This window comes from Tenrec ecaudatus, chromosome 1 (genome assembly GCF_050624435.1).
Source record: "Tenrec ecaudatus isolate mTenEca1 chromosome 1, mTenEca1.hap1, whole genome shotgun sequence".
NCBI classification, from domain to species: Eukaryota; Metazoa; Chordata; class Mammalia; order Afrosoricida; family Tenrecidae; genus Tenrec; species Tenrec ecaudatus.
In genome coordinates this window covers 265020102-265042244 of record NC_134530.1, presented here as the reverse complement: position 1 = coordinate 265042244, position 22143 = coordinate 265020102, and the positions used below count along the sequence as shown (strand labels likewise).

Here is a 22143-nt window from a genome sequence, read left to right as displayed (position 1 = left end):
GCTCTGTGGCTCTCTGTTTTGTGTAGATGGGAGAAACACTGGTACTATCTCCTGAGATCCCTCCTAACTATTAGCCACGGTACACCACCGAGCTGACAACATTTTTATTTGACACGCAACTGTTTTGCCTCTGATAACTCCTCCAGTGCTTAAGTGAGTTCTCTAGGTGTCTATGTTCAGGGGCAGGGCTATACGAGGCCAGGCAGGGTTTTCTGATCTGATGGAAAGCACTGAACTCAGCCAGCTTTGTGATCCGCAAGTCCAGTAGATTAGTGTGAGGAGAGGGAAAAAACAAACAAACAAACAAACTTTTAAAAGAAGCAGCAAGTGACTTGTGAAGATACTACCAAGATAGAGAACATTTCTGCAAGGTACATCGCCGAGTAAGTAAAGGCGCTGCCTTCATGAGAAACAGCCAAAGCGAGACATGTGTGGGGTATTAGAGGAGACAGAGCTGTGATGACCTTGACATCAGCAGCTCATGTTGTTGCTGTTGACTCTGATTTACGGTAGCTTATGTGTATTTAAATAGAATGAGCTCTTATTGATGAGCCTGGGTTACACATTGGGGTGCTAACCACAATGCCAGCAGTTTGAAACTCTTATTTGCTCCTCAGGAGAAAGATAAGCTTTTCTACTCCTGGAAAAAGATTCAGTCTTGGAAACCCTAAGGCCACAGTTCTACCCCGTCCTATAGGGTCATTACGAGTCAGAATTGACTCAACGGAAGTAAAGTGTGTTTTTTTCACATCAAGAAAACAAAGCACATTATTGCACGGATTCTCCCCAGAACTTCTGTATCCCTTTTAGTAAATATGAAGGACCCCCCCCCTTACTACCAATGAACCAATGAGAAAAAGCTAGTAGGTTTAGGAAAATGGGCTAAACATTTTATAATATTGAGCCAGGTGCTATTAGATACATTATTTTAAATGATTTTTAAACAAAGAAGAGGAGAAGAAAGAAAAAGAAAAAAAACTTGAACCGTGCTGCCAAGAAATATAGGTCAAGTTACATAATCTTGGTTGAGAAAGAAAGACTTTTCTAAGCATGATCCCAAAGTCAGGAACAACAGGAAACAACCAAAACTTTTTATTCCATGAAAAATATAAATGTCGGATATAATGATTCCCTTATGTCATTCTTAACCACTAAATATTTCTTAGAGAAGTTTACCATGCTATTGAATCCTGTAACCTTTATTAATTCATTCAGTACTATATACAGAGTCCCTAGCATGTGCCAAGGTCTGTACCAGATGTTGAGGAGGGAGGTATTGGTGAGCAAGACAGTCACAGGGTGGCCGCTGTGAGGCCAGCCTTGCGTGAGAACAGGGTTGTCCAGGAGTAAACCCAATGCCCCAAAGACAGCCAAGGCCCCACCCTGACAGCACCAGCTCCAGTATTCCAACCTATTAGGTTCCTTCCCAGAGTTTGATATACTAGGTGTCCTCTTTGGTTAATAAAGTTAATAATCAATCAATCTATCCATCCTGCTGCTTGATATTGACTGAGTGTCTGCTATGTACAAACTATAGCACTAAATGCTAAATCCTATTGAGAAAAAAAATTCTTGGACCTGCTTGTTGTAGTCACACGTCACTGAAAGCACTAGGCATGAATGACATAAATGAATATGTACATTCATGGTGTTTGAGATGCAAGGAAGGCAAAGTATAGGGGACGTGAAAACCAAACCAACTCGCTGCCGTTACGTCAGTTCTGATGGACAGTGATCCTATATAGAGTGTCCAAGGGTGTAAATTTTTCTGGGAGAGAGCCTCACCTTTCTCTCACTGAGCAACTGGTGGGTTTGAACTGCCAACCTTGCAATTAGCAGTCCAATGCTCACGGAATCTGAGGGAGCTTAAAATAACGAAAACGTCCTGTGGTTGTGTCAATTCCAACTCATTGTGATTCTATGTTGGCCAGAGTCTGTCTTCACAGAATTTCTAGTGCCTCATTTTTCAGAACCAGGTCTTTCTTCTGAGGATCTTCTGGGTAGACTCAAGCCTCCAAGCTTTCAGTTATCACCCTACCCCTTAACGGTTTATACCAACTCCCAAGGACAAATACTTAAAAACCAAAACCCAAATTCGCTGCCATTGAGTCCTTTGCAATGCATAATGTCCCTACAGTCCAGGTAGAACTGCCCCTGCAGGTTTCTGAGAGTATAACTCCGTGCAGGCATGGAAAGCCTCATCTTTCTCCCGCAGAGGAGTGCAAGGTTTCCAACTGCTGACCCTGTGGTTAGCTGTCCGCAATCTAACCACTACACAACCAGGGCTCTTTATAGAGAGGCTAACGTTCATTTGGAGAACATGATTAGTGCAAATGATGACTGTATTTAGTTGGTAATCGAAAGGGTGGGACTCTTGGATGACCTCAAATGTCTTGCATATATCCTAAGCAGAATCAGGGCATTCAATGGCAGGGTAATGTGATTTGCTTCACATTTACCAAAGATTGCCCTTGATTCATGCTACTTACTTTAGAAATTAAGCCCATTTTTGGAGAATAAACCATGATATATGTACACGTCTTTACCAAGAATTTTATGATCTGAGCCTTGTCCTAGCAAGAAAAATGCAATTGCTTATAGTAAAGGGATACTATCAACTAGGATCATATGATTCCATTTTGTAGCATCTCTGCCTTTCATGCCTCATGGACAAAACAGGGTCAGCTCGTTAATCTGCCCCTCATTGCAATACTGATAAACATAGATGGCCCCTACACAGCATGAAGCCCTGCTTTCTTTGTAGCTTAAGGGTAATTCAACTTTTGAACTGAAGAAAATTATTTTCTTATAGTAAGGATTTGCATTTAACTTTTAATTACTGAGGTTTTATCTTGGTAACAAAGCCATCTAAATAAGATACAATCTGAAAACCCTTTGAGACAAATGAAAGCATTCATTTATAATAAGCTGTACATAAACTTGCAAATGGGACAATTAGTTGGCATTCTTGTTCTCAAGGGCCTAATATTCCAGAAAAAAGAGAAATAATGCTAAAGTAATGTCTTCCGGTGGTCTCTTTGCATATTCAGTACAGTGCAGAAAGGCAGTTATGAAACATCATTTACTGTTCAGTCGGTGTACAGAGGGCCACATTGCCTGGTCGCCATTGCCAGATTACAGAAACCAGATGGAGTGAAAAAAATTCTAGGTTTTATTTTCACCTGCATGGGAAAGGAGAATGGTGTGTGTGTGTGTGTGTGTGTGTGTGTGTGTATCTTCCAAATGCCTTTCTCCTTGGTCTCTGTTCTCACAGGTTACCTATACAGACCAAGTAAGCAGTTCTCTCAGACAGACACAAATCTTGCAATGACAGGTCCAGGCTAGGAAAACAGAGTTTTGTTTGAACAAAGATCTTACGTTGCAGATCTTCCGTGACTTAGGGATCCTAAATCTCGAGAAGACGGGCTGGATATGCAGGTCCTGGCCCTTACAGAGGGAGGGGAGGAAGCTTGGACACTAACTCTCACAGGATACTCTGAGACAAGATAGAGGAATCTAGCTCAAGGTTAAAGCTGTGGAGGATTTCTAGCTAAATTGGATCTAAACAAGGAATAAAATTCTCCTAACTACATTGTATTTCCACCATAAAATAATATCGATTGACTCTTCAGGTCCCTCGTTATCATCGCTGACTCTTCATCTTAATTTGTCATATCGATGAGATCTGTTTAGGATGGAAATATCCGTGGGTGGTGAACAGAAGGAACTTAGTTAGTAGGAACTGGATTCATGTGAGAACTTTACGGTGGAACTTGCAACTCATTGTCATAATCTTTAACATACTGATAATTTGAGTTCAAATATAATTCTTCCCTCTGATTATGGATTATACTATTAATAACCCCATGACCATACAGGCTGATGTGCTTCTCCTCTGTGGACTTAGCGGACATGTCACTTAGATAGCTGCTAGTCTTTGGACAAGGCTTTCAATCCCCAGACACTTATAGCCAAGCACGATCTGATTTCTTTGCCACACTGCCATACACGTACATCTTCAGTGATCAACGCATGAGGGTTGAGTAGTGAGCAGGGTCACATCATAAGAACAAATTGTTCTTCTGTTAGGGCTTAGACCAAGTGTAAGTTCCAGATCTGTTCGTATGTCTAAAACATACATATATTTATGACCCACTTTAGAGGTAACATTAGCATCTTGTGGAATAATGTAAATAAACTACTATTGGGCATTTAGTATTTTTAAGAACAATGAGCTTAGCCAAAGGCTTCAAATCTAAATGTCTCAATTCAAAGTTCAAAGAAGTATTTCAGTTTCTTTTCATCTGCACTGGGTGTGTTTCAGGCAGCAAAGTCCAATTCACACAGTGAAGTTCTCAAAACAATTCTGGATGGGACTTGTCAACAAAAAAAAAAATCAGCCAAAGCAGTATACTCAAAAACTGCAACAGCAGCAACAACAAACGACAAATCCCCAGATCCACGAAGCTTACTGCATGAGGCCTACATCACTAAAAGGCAGGAAACACACTTTTCCCTAAATGCACAGTTAGTAACATAAACAGGGCAGATTCTCTCATGGGGAGTCCATATAAACTAATTTCTTCAAAAGCAGGTTACTCTTCTTGAGTTAGTTTGCTAACAGACGTGAGATCTGGCTCTTGAGAGCTGGAGGTAAGCCTTTCCTTTCTGGTCATGGATTTCTATACTTTCACTGAAATGAAAACTGGGTCCATATCTTTCTTTGCTTCTAACTAGAAGCTGGGTTGACATTTCTTAAAGATATGGGGTCTCCGTGTTCCCATTCTTCATGTATGTTGATGGTGCAGGATGAGTGCAGCCCCTTGGAACCCACGGTTCAAAGCCAAGCACCAACTGATGCTCACAAACCACATCTTCCTAAAGCATACGCTTTCAAATGATGCCCATGTTCGTTTCTTCTGGACACTGTGCGCGCGCGCGCGCACACACACACACACACACACACACACATACCAGTAACTAAGAAAAGCCAATGTCTCAGTGAATAAATATGTTCAACTCTCATGTATTTCGAAAGGCATTGATGGTGAATTTAGAGCTTCCCGGTGCTTGTATTCTATTTGGAGGGACCTGGTGCAGAGTGGTTAGCACTTGGCAGCTCATAGAAAGGCTGGGGATGATAGCTCCCCGCATCCCTCTGCAGAGAAAGACCCAACAGATTGCATCCGTGGGGATCACCACCTCCGAAACCCCAAGGGTCCGCAAGGAGCCCTGGAGGCTCTGCTGACTAAGGGTTGGACTGCTGACAAGGTCACTGGTTTAAACCTACCAGCAGCTTCTCAAGAGGAAGATGAAGTGACCTGCTCTCGCTCAGATTTGTAGCCTCAGAAACCCGATATAGGGTGTCTCTGCATGGACTAGACTCAGTGACAGGGGGTTTATAGAGTTCGTATGAACTGCAGTTGGCAATGGGTTCATTTTATTTTAAATTCATTACTTTATGTGTTTCTGAGATAGATACTGATATTCTTATGGGAAACACATTTATTGTTATTAGGTATGGTAAATCTTTGTAGAATTTATTGGGAATATGCCTCTCCTTTCAAATCAGCCCTGTCTCTAACTCTGGAAAATGGAATTTTCTAAAGTAAATGTGATGAGTTTTGGAATATCTAAATATCACTTCTCCATTCATAGAATTCCCAGGACATTCTACAGTGATGAGGCCCTCGGACCTTCATTTTAATCAGCGTATGCATATACGTTGGTTTATACTTCAGTTCATTTAATTCTTTCCCCCTCGAGAAATCTAGCTGAGGTTGTCATGTTTCTCTGAATTGGTGACGAATGCTGATAGAGTACTGCAACTCCATTTTCGGATGTAGGCTGAATTATATTGAACATGATGTCTCAACACGACACTGCCCTCTTTTGTAAACTGAGAAATCAGAAAAAAATAATTTCATCTGCAATGACACCTAATTGAAAGTACTTTATGAGAAATTGAAATAGGAAGTGTTTATTATGTTATAGTTTTAAAGTTTTATTTTTGTAATAAAGGAATTCTAAGGAGCTACTTTTAGGAGCTCTTTGTTTAATTATCCAGATCTTCTCAAGACTAAAAAATAAACATTCATTGAATCCTAGTTCTGTAGCTACCTTCTTCCAGGAGCTTGAAAAACACAAAAATGAACAACACATCATGTCTGATATTAACAAACTCACAAGTTAGTGGGTAAGAATGATATTTAAATGAAAAGCTACTTACAGTATGGTATACACTATAAACGTAGTATCCACTGTGTATAGTGATAGCATGGAGGAATAACATATTTCCCCCTGATACTGGAGATAATAGAGAAGAAAGGGTTCCTGCATATTTAGTAAACGGTAATATTATAGTGTTACTATGATATAATACAAAGGTGTGGAGTCACATGGGTGCATCCCAGGAGCAGGTGGAACTGTGGAAGGACCTTCCAGAAAGATAGCCAGCACATAGAAAGAGGACTGAAACAGCTCAGCTCACAGTAGTGTTGGGAGGGCCAGATAGTATATTCAATAAATAGTGGGGGTCAAAGACTCTATATAGAAAAAAGAGATGAATCTTGACCCCCCGCTTAAACCATAAAGAATGATCAATTATAGATTGATTACAGATCTAAATGTGAATGATAAAACAATACCTGTGTTAGAGGGAAATGCAATGATGATCTTTATATCTTAAATAAGACACAAAAGGCTCTGAAGGGTAAAAACAAGAGAAATTGAGGTTCATTAATATTATTTTTTTCTACAGAAGATACTATTAAGAGAGTGAAAAACAATTCAGAAAATGGGACTTGATGACTTCAGTACATATAGCTGACCAAAGACTCATATTTAGGATACATAAAGAACCCCTACAAATTTAGGGAAAAGACATATAATTCAACAGGAATTTAAACAATAAACCTGAAGAATTACCTTACATAGTGAGTCTCTAAGTGGCCCGTAAATATGTCAAAAAGAGTTAACTGCATCAGCCATCAGGGAAATGTCAGATAGCACCAGTAGGGCTAAAATTCCAAAGAAAGAGTCTTCCAGTATAAGATGCGTGACTGAGCACGCACACAACTGGACCACTCCATGACAACCAAGAGAGAACTGATTGAAGGAAAGGCCAGGTGGCCCATGATTGCAGAGAACAACATGAGAGCTAGGAAAGCCTCAGCTTTTACATCCCTCGCTCTGTGAGAGGAGGAACGGTGAAAGGAGAAAGGGACAACCTTGCTCAAAGTCACCCAGCCCTGCAGCCTCTCCCCCTGCCTCCCAGTTCATCCAAACCCCCTTAACAAGCGGAGCCCACCAGACCTGGGGTGCCCTCAAAGCAACCAGGCCCAGCGATCTCCCTGTGTCCTTCAGGGGCCCCTAGTCTTTCTATCTCTTTGTGCCCCACCAGCAAGCAGTGTCTGCCCTGGCTTAGATGCTCCTTGCAAATTGCCAGCACCAGTCCCAGGGATCTGTCAGCAAGCAGGGTCTGGCCAGGCTTAGATGCTCCTTCCAAACTTCCAGCACCAGTCCCAGGGATCTGTCAGCAAGCAGGGTCTGGCCAGACTTAGGCACTCCCCATGCCCTGGCAGTGATCAGGCCCAACACTCTAGCATGGCAATTTCTTCATGCCTTGCTAACAAGCAGGGCCTAGCCCAACTAGGTGCTTTTCTGTGGCCTGCCAGCAAGAAGTCCCAGCCCCAAACTCGTGATCTCTCTGTGTCCCACCAGAAAGTAGGGTCTGGCCTCGATTAGGTGTTCTTTCTGTGCCGTGCTAACAATGAGGTCCAGCCACCCCCACCCACCCCTAATGATCTCTCTGTGTCCCAACAACTAGCAGGACCCACCCCAGCTAGGTGTTCTTTCTGCTCCTCATCAGCAAGTAGGCCCAGTACCTGGCCTGGCAATCTCTCCACGCCCCTCCAGCAAGCAGGACTGTCTGGCATAGCTTTTCTCTGCCAGACCAGCCAGAGACCACTACATGCCTGATGCCATGATCTTCTAACGGTGGCTCCTCACGATCTCACTGTCTACAGCTAGAAAACTCATGGACCAAGGGTATAACCCACCCAGAAAGCCCTCCTTTCTCTGTCTCTTTCCCACTTTCCTTTCATTTTGTCAAAGAGCCCCCTTTTGTCTTACTTTTTCTTCTCTTTCTTCTGTTATTCTTCTTTCCCAGCTTCCACCCTTTGTCTACACCCTTTCCTCTTCATTCTATATTTCCTTTCCTTTCTCCACTCTTCCTCCCTTCTGACACCACTAGGCAAAGTGGTGTCACATGTCTATTCCCACATGACCAAGCACTCCTCCAAACACCAACGGCGGCACCAGGATGCCAAAGAAACAGCAGTCAACTGTGGCAAGTACATACACACAAACACAAACACAAACAGGCACAAACAACTGGAACACATCCAGCTCCAAAGAAATATTCTGAAGAAAAGACCCCGGAACCAGCAGAAGTAGAATTCAGAATAGGGTTCAGGCACTTTCAATGGTGGAATAAAGAATCTAAGAAAAACCAGAACTAATATCAAAACTAGCAACACTACACCAAATAGAATTCCAGCTAATACAAATAAGATAACAGAATTAGAAACCACAGTAAAAGAGGAGAATAATAAGATAGAAGAAATGGGAGTCAAATTAGAGAGCTTGAAGAAAATTCTAACAACTACAAATAATGAGAGAAACAATTAAGGCAAAGAGCAAAAGAATTGGAAGGAAGCCTGAGAATTGCGTCAGAGAATATTAAGTGGAACAACCTACATGTATCTCACTGGAATTACGGAACAAAACTAAAAAAAAAAATCCACAGAGAAAATAGTTCAAAAAATCATAAAAGAAAATTTCCCTAACATAATACAAGATCAAGAAAGTACCTGTTTCAGAAGCTGATGGGACCCCAAAGAAAAACATCACAACATACTATAGTTAAACTCTTCAATATCAAAGAGGAGAGAATCCTAAGAGCAGCTAGGGAAAGGAGAGCGGTCACTGCAAAGAGAAACAGCAGAATAAGTTACACTGTCTCACCATAAACCAGCAGGCCAGAACAATGGAAGAGCACATATAAAATCCTGAAAGCATAAAACCCTGCCAACCAAGGGGGTGAACCCAGGAAACTTGTCCCACAACTACGAGAGAGAAATAAGGATATTTGAAGACAAGGAGAGATGAAAGGAATTTGTAAAAGCAAACCCAAACCCCCTTTAGCACAGAAAATACTACAGGCAACACTTTGAAAAGAGAATCAACAACAGCCTACAAACCTGAGATCAACATTACAAGACAACACCCCTCAGAAATGAACACTCTGAAAACAGTACTCAGAAGAGTTCAAACACACAAGAATAAAGAAACCAGTAAAACTACCTCTATACCCACACAGAGCTACGTGCAGCATGATGACGGCAACAACCCTACACAGATCAATACCATCAATGAATACTAATGGATTAAATTCACTAGTCATAAAACAGAAGGCGGCAGACTGGATAAGAACAATAAAACAGAGCCATCAATTTGCTGCCTACCAGAAACATATCTTGGACACAAAAAACAAAGACAGTAAGCATCAGTGGCTGGAGAAAAATTTACCAAGCTAATGGCAAAAAAGAAGAAGAGATATAATTAATCTCTGACAAAATATACTTCCAGGCCAAAAACATCGTAAGAGACAAAGAAGGATATATGATTAAAGGAACCATCGAATAAGAAAACTGAAGCATAATAAATATATATGCAACTCAAATTACATTAAACTCTTACAGAGCTGAAGAGAGAAATAGACGATACAGGAATAAGATCAGGAAGCTTCAATTTACCACTTTTGAGGAAATACAGATAGATCATCAGGAAAGAAACTCAAGACACAGAAGAGTTAAACAACATAATTAACCAACTCAACTTCCTTTGCCTATGCAGAGCACTCCACCCAAGAGCATCATAATATATATTTCCCAGTGCACATTGAATATTCAATAGCTTAGATCACAAGTAAGCTGCAATAAATTAAAAATATCAAGATTCTCCATTCCATTTTCTCAGACTACAACACTATAGAATTATAAACCAGGAACAGAAAGAACAATGGAAAAACAATCATATGCATGGAATCTGAACAGCACACAGTTTCAAAAGCACTGGGTAAGAGCTGAAATAAGGGATGGAATTTTAAAATTCCTCGAAACACATGAAAACACAAACATAATGTACCAAAACTTCCAGATAGAGGAAAAGCCGTTTTAGAGGACAATTGATGACAGTTGATGCAAACAGTAATAAAAAGGAGAAAGCCCAAATCAACAGCGTAATCCAGATCCTAAACACCTAGAACAAGAGCAACAAAATAAACCATTAATCACCGGGAGGAATGACACTATGAAGATTCAAGCAGAAATAGATGAATTGAAAAATAAAACAATAGAAAAAAAATCCAGACGAAATGGTTATTTGAAAGAACTAAAACACTTGACAAACCACTGCCATACGTTACAAATGAAAAAGAATGATAAAATGAAAATTTCCAGAATTAGAGATGAAAAAGGTTGTCATCGTAACAATTAAGTTAAATGAAAAAGAATAAGAACACATTATTTCAAAGGCCTGCGCTTCAACAGATTGGGAAACCTAGATGTAATGGACACATTTTTAGAAACACACTCTCTACCCAAATTAACATGACTGACAAAGCAAAGAAAAAATAGAGTAGGTCACTTAAAATTTCCCAAGTTTAGATGGCTTCACTGGGGAATTCTTCCAAAGGTTTAGGCTCTACCTGAGACACACTAAATCAGAGTTTGAATATTGGTTAGCAAGTGATTCATTTGCATGCTAAAGATTCACAATCTGATTTAAGACTGTGACTGCACCTGAGAGGATTGTAAGACTCTTAAAGTTCAAGCAGTACACTAGCCCAATCACGTAAGCATATCTCAGCTTGAGTCGGAGATGCCGATGTTTTAAAACCCTTGACCCCTACCATACAGAGTCCCGGTGGGGTAGTGGGTTACACCAGCCACTCTGGGCAGACAAATGAGACTTTCTACTTCAGTAAAGATTTACAGCCGTGGACACTCACAGGGGCGGGTCTATTTTCTCCTATAGGGTGGCTATAAGTTGAAATCAACTTGATGGCAGTGAGTTTAGGGGGTTTGGGTATTGTCCCTGCCCTGCCGTTATTGTTAGGTGTTGCTGAGTCCATTCAGACTCATAGTGACCCCATGTGTAACAGAACAAAATACTGCCCGGTCCTAGGCCACCCTCGTCATTGTTCTTGTTTGAGCCCCAAAATGAAGCCACTGGGTCAACCCATCTTGTCAACCGTCTTCCTTCCCTTCTCTACCGGCTCCACTACTCTACCAAGCACGATGTCTGTCTCCAGAGAATGCCTCTCCTGACAACATGTTCAAAATATGTGGGATGAAGTCTCGCCATTGTTGGCTCTAAGGAACATTCTGGCTAGGGCTCTTCCAAGAGACTGGTTTGTTCCGTTGGCAGTCCATAGTACTTTCCATATTCATAGTCAGCATCATAATTCAAATGCATCGGTTCTTGTTAGCTCTTCCTTATTGGATAGGCCCCGGGTGACTCCCCCATGCAGCGTTAAGTTAGGTGACTTTGAAGCATAGTTTCTATGACTAAGCGAATGGAAGGGGCATCAAATAGGATAATGGATGTATATGAAAGAGTCGGGACGTGTGGAAGTTGAAAATGAGTTCAGTTTTTGACACCGATTTGAAGATTCCTTTGGGACATCAGATGAAGCTATGCAGTTGAATATTTAGATCTAGATTTCAGGAGAGACAGATGAGTCATGGAGTTACCGATCTGAGGACAACCAGTGTGGAAGTAAGAATTCCAGCGATGGGTGTTAAGTACGTCACATAAAGAAAAGGAAAACATGAAAAAGAGGACCGAGGAAAACAACCAACCACGAGTACGGACAGAAGATCCTGGAAAGGAAATAACCCACAGGGAGATGATAGGAGAGGGACGGCAAGGGAGGAGAGAGATCTAAAGACAGAACAGGATCAATGACTTTTTCTTAAACCTCAGAAAGGTCTAGTACGATAAGCTGAGAAGAACTAGATGTTTGGCCTTTAGGAAGTCACTGGTAGCTATAACACGGCCAGTTTAGCACGGTGTGGCTGCGAACACCCAGTGGCAGAACTTAAACATGGCAATAATGCTACGTGCCATTGGGAAGAAGCTAATCGAGGGAAAGGAGTGGCTGCTGGACCGAGACGGTGGGGAGAATAGAATCCTGGATATCACTAGGGGTGTAGTCTTGGGGAAGCAAGAGGTAGATAACGGTGGAAGTGAAAGTAGATACATTTGTAGCCGAGAAGGTGAAGGATTCTGTGCCCTATTTCCTCAGTTATCTCTGACGTAGGTATCAACGTTGTTTGGAAAGAATGGAGGCAAGGTCTTGAAAATTCACCCCATCCGACCGCTCATCACTGTATGAGTACTGCCATGAATGATAAAAGCCCTTAAATCTCTATGTAAAACACAGGATATACAATATTTCATTAATTACATATTTTAAAATACTCATTCCTTGTGAAAGGACACATTTCCCAAGTCTGCTCCAGAAGACATTACACATTGACCATTAAGAATATTGACAACTGAATTCTGACCCATCTTTACTCTTCGAACTTCATTTTCTTTCTTCTCTTATTCCTGTTTCATTCATCATTAAAATTTCTTTTTACTTTTATCTTGACAATTTCTGAGTACACCCCTCTTCTATTTAGTAGCTTCACTGTTGAGATGTTTGTTCTTATAATACTTCACTTCTCATATCTTTGAAATAAGCTCATTCCTATATTTTCAACAATTCTGTCGCATTCAAATGAATTATTTTCAAGTGAGATTTGTGAGTGATAAACCTTTCCTCCTGCTTTTAACCAAAATCAAGGTAGCTTTTTGTCATAAAAATAATATGTTCTTATATAGAATGTAAGCCATGTAAAAATGAAGAACATTGGTTCCTAACTAAATGTGCTTACTTATAATTTATTAATATATATATATATTTACTATAAATTGTTGACAAATGTGTTTTCTAAATTTAAACTAAAAATCGGCATTGGAGAGCAGATTTGGCTCATTTACTATATATGATCAGGGGTCACTACATGATTTCTGGTAGAACCAGGATGGCCTATTTGAGGATCCTGGACCCGAAGCTGGTGTGTTCCCTTCAGGGAGTCTAAACAGAAATGCAGATGCCACAACCTCACTTGCTTAACGTGAGGATGAATTGAAGCACTTGCTGATGAAGATCAAGAAGTACAACCTTCAGTGTTAATTACAACTCAATGTAAAGAAAATGAAAATCCTCACAACTGGACCATCAGGTAACATCATGATAAACAGAGAAAAGATTAATGTTGTCAAGGATTTCATCTTGCTTGGACCCACAATTAATTTTGATGGAAGCAGCAGTCAAGAGATCAAATGATGCATTACGTTGAGGAAATCTGCTGCACAGACTTTTTTTTTTTGAAATATTGAAAAGAAATGATGTTACTTAGGTAACTAAGGTGCATCTGACCTTAGTATTTTCAAGCATGGTATTTTCAATTGCCTCGTGTGGATGTGAACTTTAACCAATCTCTCTTGGAAGAAGTACAGCCAGAATACTCCTTAAAGGCAAGAATGTCAAGACTTCATCTTACATACTTTGGACACGTTGTTAAGGAGAGACTAGTCACTGGAGAAGGCCAGCAGGCTTGGTGCAGTGGAGGGGCAGTGAACAAGAGGAAGACCCTCAATGAGATGGACGGACACAGTGGCTGTAACAATGGGCTCAGGCATAGGAACAATTAGAAGGATGGCATAGACCAGGCAGTATTTTGTTCTGTTATACAGAAGGTTGCTATGAGCCCGAACTGATTATGGCCCCAAACAACAACAGCAACAACTACAGAGTCCTGACTCTTATTATGGACGCTGGAGGCAGAAGTGAAGCACTTTTCCCACTCGAGTCATTTCACCCAAAGTTTTCCCATTGACCGGCCCATCATTGACTCTTCCTCTCCAGCAGTGCTTCTCTATCTTCCTAATGCTGCGACCCTTTAATACAGTTCCTCATGTTGCGGTGACCTCCAACCATAAAATTATTTTCGCTACTACTTCATAACTGTAATTTTGCATTTGTCATGAATCATAATGTAAATACCTGATATGCAGCATGTATGTTCATTGTTCCAAATTGAACAGAAACATCACTAAAGTATAGTGATTAGTCACCAAACAATAAGTAATTACATATTGTGAAATATTTATGTGTTTTCTGATGGTCTTAGGCGACCCCTGTGAAAGGGTCGTTGGACCCGCTCAAAGGGGTCGCGACCCACAGGCTGAGAACCGGTGCTCTACAGAAAGAACCGTAAGCAGTGGTTGAGTGGCCCCCCAGTGAGTTGTCCTTTCTCACTCCAGCTATCTTAGCTACCGAGTGCCCCAAGTGAGAGGCTTTAATACCACAGTTTAAGAAGCCAAAAGTCTGAATTCAGCTAAAAATCTATGTCATAAATATTTAGTTAGTCTCACACTAACATAACAAAAGAAAGCCCTTATTTCTTAATATCTGTAGGTTGAAGGACCAGAATTTCAATACATATGTTTGGGGAGCTCTTTTCCATCAACATCCTGTGGAGGAGAGCAGGGTTTTCTCTCGGCTCTGAGGAGTGAGAAGATTGTTTTCTCCAGGAGCAGGTTTACAGATCACACGGGGGCCATATAAAAAGGAGGTTTAGAGATATGAGGTTAATTGTTCAAGGACACACCACTAACGGTTAATTGGCTGGAATACAAAAGCCAGGTTGGTCTGATTTAACATCTTAGCTCTTAGGGAAATACAATTGACCATGGTACTTCCTATGTCACAAAGCTCATAAAAATGTAATACATTCATAATGGTCGGATTTTTCTATCAACTTTCTTATAACTGTTACGTCGGGATTGGATTATTGACTAAAAGATTAAAAAGGGGCAGAGAAGAGCCTTGTACGTGATGTCCAGCCTTAATGGAGATGGACTCAAGTGATTTTTCCTAATGGTTGATCTTTCATAATTACTTTTACTTACTCTGAGATGGCAACTCATTTCATCAATGCCAGTAATAACTACATATGTAAAAAAGCAATTTATGTGAAAATTTGGGATGATAGACCCTCATTATTTTTAAACTATGTAAAAACCAAAGTTCAGAGTTATTGCTTGAAAGGGAAATTGGTTTAATGCATCTAGTATGTGAGTTCTATTGAATTAAAGGGGCTATTACTCACTATTATTTGTACTTAAAGAAAAATAATTTTATTAGCAGCTGTTCTAAGTGATTTTTATATTTCTTCCAGATATCGCCCATTTAATGTGGTTTGAAAGACTCTATGTTTGGCTTCAGTGTTTTGAAAAATATATCTTGTACCCAGCAATAATTTTGAATGCCCTCACTCTTGATGCATTTTCAATAAGCAATTACCGGAGACTTGGTACCCAGTAAGTGGATAATGATTTATTCTCATAATGATTTATGTCAGTGTTTTAAAAATCCAGTGACTTTCTCTAAACAGGATACAGCAGAATCTAATGTATAGCTCCTAAGTATTGGCCATCTCAAGCGAGCCCTAGTGATCTTGTCCTTAAAACCACTAGAACTAGCCAGAATGGTAGTGTGACTGGGTGTAGGCAAACTAAATCTGCTCTGAGTGATGTTGTGAATAAAGGTTGGGAAATTTGAAAATCATCCAGCAAAAGCTCAGTCAGTGATCCTTAATAAGACGATGGAAGCACGGTGTGAACCCAGGGCTCCCGGAGCTCCTCCCATTGTGCTCTTGTCATCTCATTTAGCAGATGCTTTATCATGTCCTGGGGGCGGGGGATCAATCACTGTCACTGCCCCCTCTGTATTTATCAGCCGAAACCTCATAATTAAAACACTGGAGCACAGAGGTGTGTACAGTGAAGATGGCTGTGTTTTTGCAAATAACACCAAAGTACACTGCATGTATTGGTTTAATATATTAAATTAATTTTGAATTTATAAATGGAAAACTTCTTGATAATTTGTGGATTTCTCATTTTAACAGAAGGTGAGAGTTCCTTGTTAAAAATGTTGTTAAGGTGGGAGGGTGAGAAAGAGAGTCCCCTTCTTAGACTGGCTGATCAGTCACATTTCTTAAACACCGTGTGCCAAACTCAACCCTGGTAGATAATCTCAATTTGCTTTTATTTTAAAGTATGATGAGAGCATGTTATTAATATTTGATAAAGATTGAGCAGCTAAGATAAAAGACTTTCCAATATTCTCTGGGACTTACAATTGATTCATAGTCACAAGAGTCACATCACCATCTTCCTTTTTTCAAGTCCAGATTTGTTTTGGCTAAGCTAGGACATGAATTCAAGGTCCTTAAGAACCTCTCATTTTAGACTTCTGATATGGAGATAATAATTCACTTTAAAGGAAGCAGATAATAAGAAAAACCCAAACTAAGAGATGGCGCTCTACAATGGGAACATCCATTGCTTCTTCTTGAGCCAAGGATTTCCAGGATAATACAACCCTGACTGGTCCCTTGACGATATCCCAGAATAAGACAGATCATCAATTTCTAGAATGAGGACAAGATATCAGAAACAGAACAGAAAAACATACTAGGACTGCCCTAGGGCATCAAACCTATATCCAAAGCTAGGATGAATACCTGAAACTGAACCAAGAAGTTCTAGTTGCTGGCATAAGATGGATCAAGGTCAGGAATATACACAGAGTCCAATAAATTGTTCAGAGAGCTCAATCTGAAATAATGTCACTCTCTAGGCTTCATACTGTAAGATATTTCCCCTAGGCAATAAGTCTTATTAAGGAAGTTTATTACCAACCTGCATGCGATATTCAGATGACAAGACATATTAGATGACGCAACCTTGTTTGGTGAAAGTTCGGAGGACATGAAGCACTTGCTGATGAAGACCAAGAATTTCAACCTTCAGTATGGATTATAACTCAATGTAAAGAAAACCAAACCCTCACATTTGGACAAGTAGTAACATGATGAGAAACAGAAAAGATTGAAGTGGTGAGGATTTATTCTTGCATGGATCCACAATCAATTCTCATGGAAGCAGTGGTCAAGAGATCAAGCGATACGTTGCGTCAAGAGGCTGCACAGACCTCATTAAGTGCTGAAAAGCAAGGATATTACTTTGAGGACTGAGGTGACTCTGACCTTAGTATTTCAAGTCATGGCATTTTAAATGGTCTCATACACATGTGCAAGTTGAACATTGCATGAGGAAGACTGAAGGAGTAAGGATCCATTTGAATGATGGTGCTGGAGAAGAATACTGGAAGGACCACGCCTTGCTGAAAGAACAAACCCATCCATCTTAGAAGAAGTACAGATAGAGTGCTCCACAGAGACAGGGATGGTAAGACTTATCTCACACTCTTTGGACATGTTGTCAGGAGAGACCTTTCACTGAAGGAGGACGTCATGCTTGGCATACTCAAGGAGCAGCAAGAAATACAAAGGCCCTCAATGACATGAATTGACACTGTGGCTGCATTGACGGGCTCATATATAAAGTTAGGATGGCACAGGACCGGGCACTGTTTCATTCTGTTGTGCATTGGGTCTCTAAGAATTAGAGCTGACACAACAACACCTAACAACCACATGTCAGAAAGGAGCACCTTTCCTATATTCCTCTATTTCTCAATAGTCTCAATGCCCAGATAATACTGCCAGCCTACTTTTCTCAGAACTCAAAGCTGATAATTTCTTCCTATTCTTCAGGCATCCATTTGAAGATGTTAAAAAATAAATAATCACAGAATTTCAGACATCCACTTCAACTATCTGTTCTCAAACAGGGCAGCAGTAGGCAATATATTAGTTTCTTCTAGTAACCAATTTTAAACTATGAACTTCACCCAGCCTTTTTTCCCCCCTGACAACCACTATATAGGGATACCTTGTTGTGTTAGTCCAGGTAGACTAGAGAAACAGATTCATGGACCCTCATATGTGTATAAGAAAGAGCTTCATACACAAGAACAATTGAATATTGAGAAAACATCCCAGCCCAGTCCAGATCAAATCCATAAGTCCAATATTAGCCCATATGTCTGATACCAATCTATAAATTCCTCTCCAGACTCACGAAACACATGCAGTGACACCAAATATAGAAGATCACAGGCCAGTGGGTGGAAAGTCTTGTGGATCCCGTGATGGTATAAGCATCTCAGCGCTGGCAGGGGTCTCTACATGGTTCCTCCAGCTTAGGCCATTAGCATAGTTCCATGCGTCTGGTCAGCTGCAATGTCTCCCCAGGTGTGAGTGTGTGTCCCGCCTGCAATGAGCTATTTATCTCCTTAGCGCCTCCAAATGAGGTCATCAAGCTGTGACCTGATTGACAGGCTAAACACCACCCCTTCACTCTCAAATTGACAACAGATTATGTAACTACCACACTTGCAGATACTGTACATTTGGTCCAGATCCCTACAATAAAATGAGCCACACAATTTTTTTGTTTCACAGTATATATAAAAGCTATGTTTATTGTATTCTGAGTCTATTTAGGATGAAATAACATTCATAAAAAAACAAAGTTTAAAATACAGTAAGAACTACTGAAGTGTTACACAGAGACACAAAGCGAGACATACTGTTGGAAAAATGGTACACATATGTCAATGCTATGAAGAGTTGCCACAAAATTTCAATTTGTAAAAAACCCTTCAATGTCTGCAAAACGCAACGACACAAAGTATGCCTGTACTATATAATGTATTCTTCAATAAGAGCAATGGTTTCTTATTCATCCTTTTGTACCAAACCCCTTATAGTTCTTAGAAAGGGGTCTGGATGAATGATGGACGTGGTAGTTTGATGAGTGGAGAATTATATCTTATTACATATGCATACACATATATGTTATCTAATTTTTAAAATGGGTACTCCACTCTGTCTCCAAACTTTGTTTCCTGATTACTAAGCCTTGCTTTATGAAAACGTTCTCTGTAACCATTGAACTATTGAAATGTTTTAAAATCCATAAACATCTGTCCCTAAGATCTCTCTTAATTTTAATGGATTTCAGCAAAAAATACAAAAGAAAGTAGTCACTTTTAGTCACAGAAAACAGAAATAGTAGTACTGATTTTCATCTAAACTTTATTTGAATATAACCTACCATCTCACCACTTTCCCCTGAATATAAAAGTACCCTTAGATCATTCAGGTTGTTCTGGAGAGCTTTGGTTGTCCCATTATAACTTTTGTCACCTAAGCTCTTGTTTAAGTCAACTGGACACGAAGTCATGTTTCATACATGGCGATTAGTACAGGATAGCAAGTTATCGACTAGTGGTTGGTCATGCTGTATGGACCTGCAGTGTCTATGTTGGGAATGCAGAAAAGCATGCCAATTCTCTCCAAATCTTCACGTAACCAAAAGCAAATGTTTCTCAGAAACCACCTCCAAGCCTACTGTGTTAAGCCAGATTTACTAGAAAAGCAAATCCAGGGATACTTATAAATGTATAAGAAAGAGCTTTATATCAAGAAGTAATTAAATATCAAAAAAATCACCCCAGCCCAGTCCAACTCAAATCCATAAGTCCGATACTAGTCTATAAGTTACTCTTCAGTCTTACACAGCCACATGCAATGGTGCAGAATTCAGGAAGATCACAGGCCAGTGGGTGCAAAGTTGTGCTTATCCAAGATTGGTGGAAACCTGGCAGGGCTGTGGCAGCTCTCAGGGTGAGTAAGCAGGAAGGTGAAGCGGGAGAAGCAGAGAGGGTGGATCCTAGGGTCTTCAAATATAAGAAGGCCGCACCCCCAAAGGCCCAGCTTCAGATTGTAACCTGATTGACAGGTTTGACTCCAGCCCTATCCAGGAGTGTCTAGTGGACATAAAATCATCTAACTATCCACACCTACCTACAGGGCTTAGGAAAAAACTCCTGAATCAGAGTGGGAAAAACCTGGAACCGTAGGTCTGAAAGTTTATTAAGTTTTGAGGAAAATCTTAGGGAGTTTTAATTTTTTTATATAATCTACACTAATAAATGATCTATTTATATACTTATATAGAATGATTGATCTCAATTAAATGTCTTACATGGTTGTATAAACTGCAAAATCCTAGGTCATTGGGCTATATACCAGGCAGCAGGTGTCCTCTGTCTTAAGTAGCTGCAAGGTCGTATAAGCTCATGATCAACAGATCAGACATCAGGCTGTTGTCTCACAGATCGAGGAGGTGAATGAATCTTAAGATTGTCAGGTAGTGTGCCAGGCTGCTTACTCAAGTGTTATTGTCCAGCGGCGTGGACCTGCAGTGAGTGACAACCTGAAGCAAAAGCCTGGCCAGTGGCGTGATGATCTAAAGCCACATTTGATCTCCAAAGTACAGCTCTATCCATAATGAGGCAAGGGCACATCGCGTGCATAGTGTAACAATAACATCGTGATAAATTGCTCTAAGCACAAACCGTTTCTTGGGAGTAATCTTAACCAATGCAGCTGTGTTCTCAGTGTACTCAGGGCATCTCGGGATGTGGGAAAACATCATAAACACACAGTGTCCCCAAGCACCCCACAGAGTCACTAGTACCCTTCGGTTAAAGCTCAGGGACTCTCTCTACTCCAGCCCACAGAACAAGAGAGAAGATGATAATGAGTCAGATTCAGGATGCAGATCAAGCACAAAGTTTGAGCCCTGAGATTGTTGTAGTAGATCTCCTCATGTGACTGACTACAGCATATTAGATATCATCACTGAGGGATAACTACATCCTTACACAACTGCACAGTTACATAATAATTCCCAAAACTATTTAGAAACATGGCCCCGCCAAACTGATACACAACCTCAACCAAAGCAAGAAATATGAATGGACTTGGTAATACTAGATGTTTTAATGATAAAAGTCACGATTTTGCACCTAATAGATGCAAAGACTTTGAAAGTAGTTTCTAAATCTCCAAATCCTGGGGTGAGATATTGATAAATGGAGACATGGGCATAAATTCCACCATCCTTCTAGACTTAGGGAAATTGAGACTTGGCCCTAGTTTTCTATACTAGCCAGAGAAAATGTCTCCCTATGAAGTACAGTAATTCTCTGAGAAAGTATTTCCAAGTAGCATCAAAGACATACTATGATTTGGTAACTGGTAGGGAATCTGGTTAAAATATATTTTAACATATTTTTTAAAATATCCTTACAAAAGTGATTGCTTACTTTTTAAAATTGTTTTGAGCTGTTAACATTGATGTCCCAATCTCAGGATACATAGTTTGTTCACTATGGGCCTCCCCACAGGTGGAGTCTACTCCCTGTTTGGGATAGTGGAGTCCATGTGGCAAGCCTTAGACTGCTAAGAGTAAGATCAACAGTTCACACCCATCGGCTATTAATGGGAGAGAAATTGAGTGTCTTCTCTTACAAAGAAGTACTGTCACAGAATTGTATCCAGAGTTGCGATGCGTTGGGATTGACTGAGTGGCCGTGGGTTTGATTTTGGATATGGGAATACAGTGATTTCAGGAGCTAGTCTTCAAAGTCAAGCTTCAAAGAGTGTTTACTTGCTGAAGTGAACTAGAAAAGTGAACTCTGGATCAAGTGAACTAGAAAGACCTATGCCATAGAAAATAATCGGAAGTGATACAATCTTAAGTGGAAAATGAGAGATAGAAAGATCAGTCAGATGAAAAATAATTGGCAGCTAGTGACTTTTGTTGTTGTTTGAAACTAGTTTGTGGACACGAAGTAATTAAGTCAGTTTCACTTTTATTTCCCTCCTCTAACAGCCACTCAGACTAGTGTTTAGGTTTTATGGGTAAGAAAGGTAGAGAGTTTTTAATTCTCTTTCTCTCCTCTCTCACTCTTTCCTTCTCTCCTCTCTTCCTCTCTCTCAAATTTTAACTTTATTTTCCCTTTGTGTAGTTTCACAGCCCATCTTATCAAAATGGTGACAGTTCTTTTCTTTTTGTTTTTGGGTTTTTATGTCCTTAGTTTTTGTTGTTTTCTTTTCCTTTCTTGCTTTGTTTCACTCTGACTTGTTTTTTTTATGTGCATATAATTATCTCTGTAGGTCTATCTAGATAAGATAG

At 40.2% G+C, this 22143-nt stretch overlaps 1 protein-coding gene across 1 annotated transcript in view; it reads left to right on the top strand.

Annotated features, from left to right (window-relative positions):
• The window catches only part of PCNX2 (pecanex 2), a 357992-nt gene that overhangs the window by 206859 nt on the left and 128990 nt on the right, over window positions 1–22143 (top strand). Inside the window, exon 20 of the mRNA XM_075532150.1 lies at window positions 15363–15504. Coding sequence (XP_075388265.1) covers window positions 15363–15504 — 142 coding nt within the window. The remainder of the gene's footprint in view (window positions 1–15362; window positions 15505–22143) is intronic.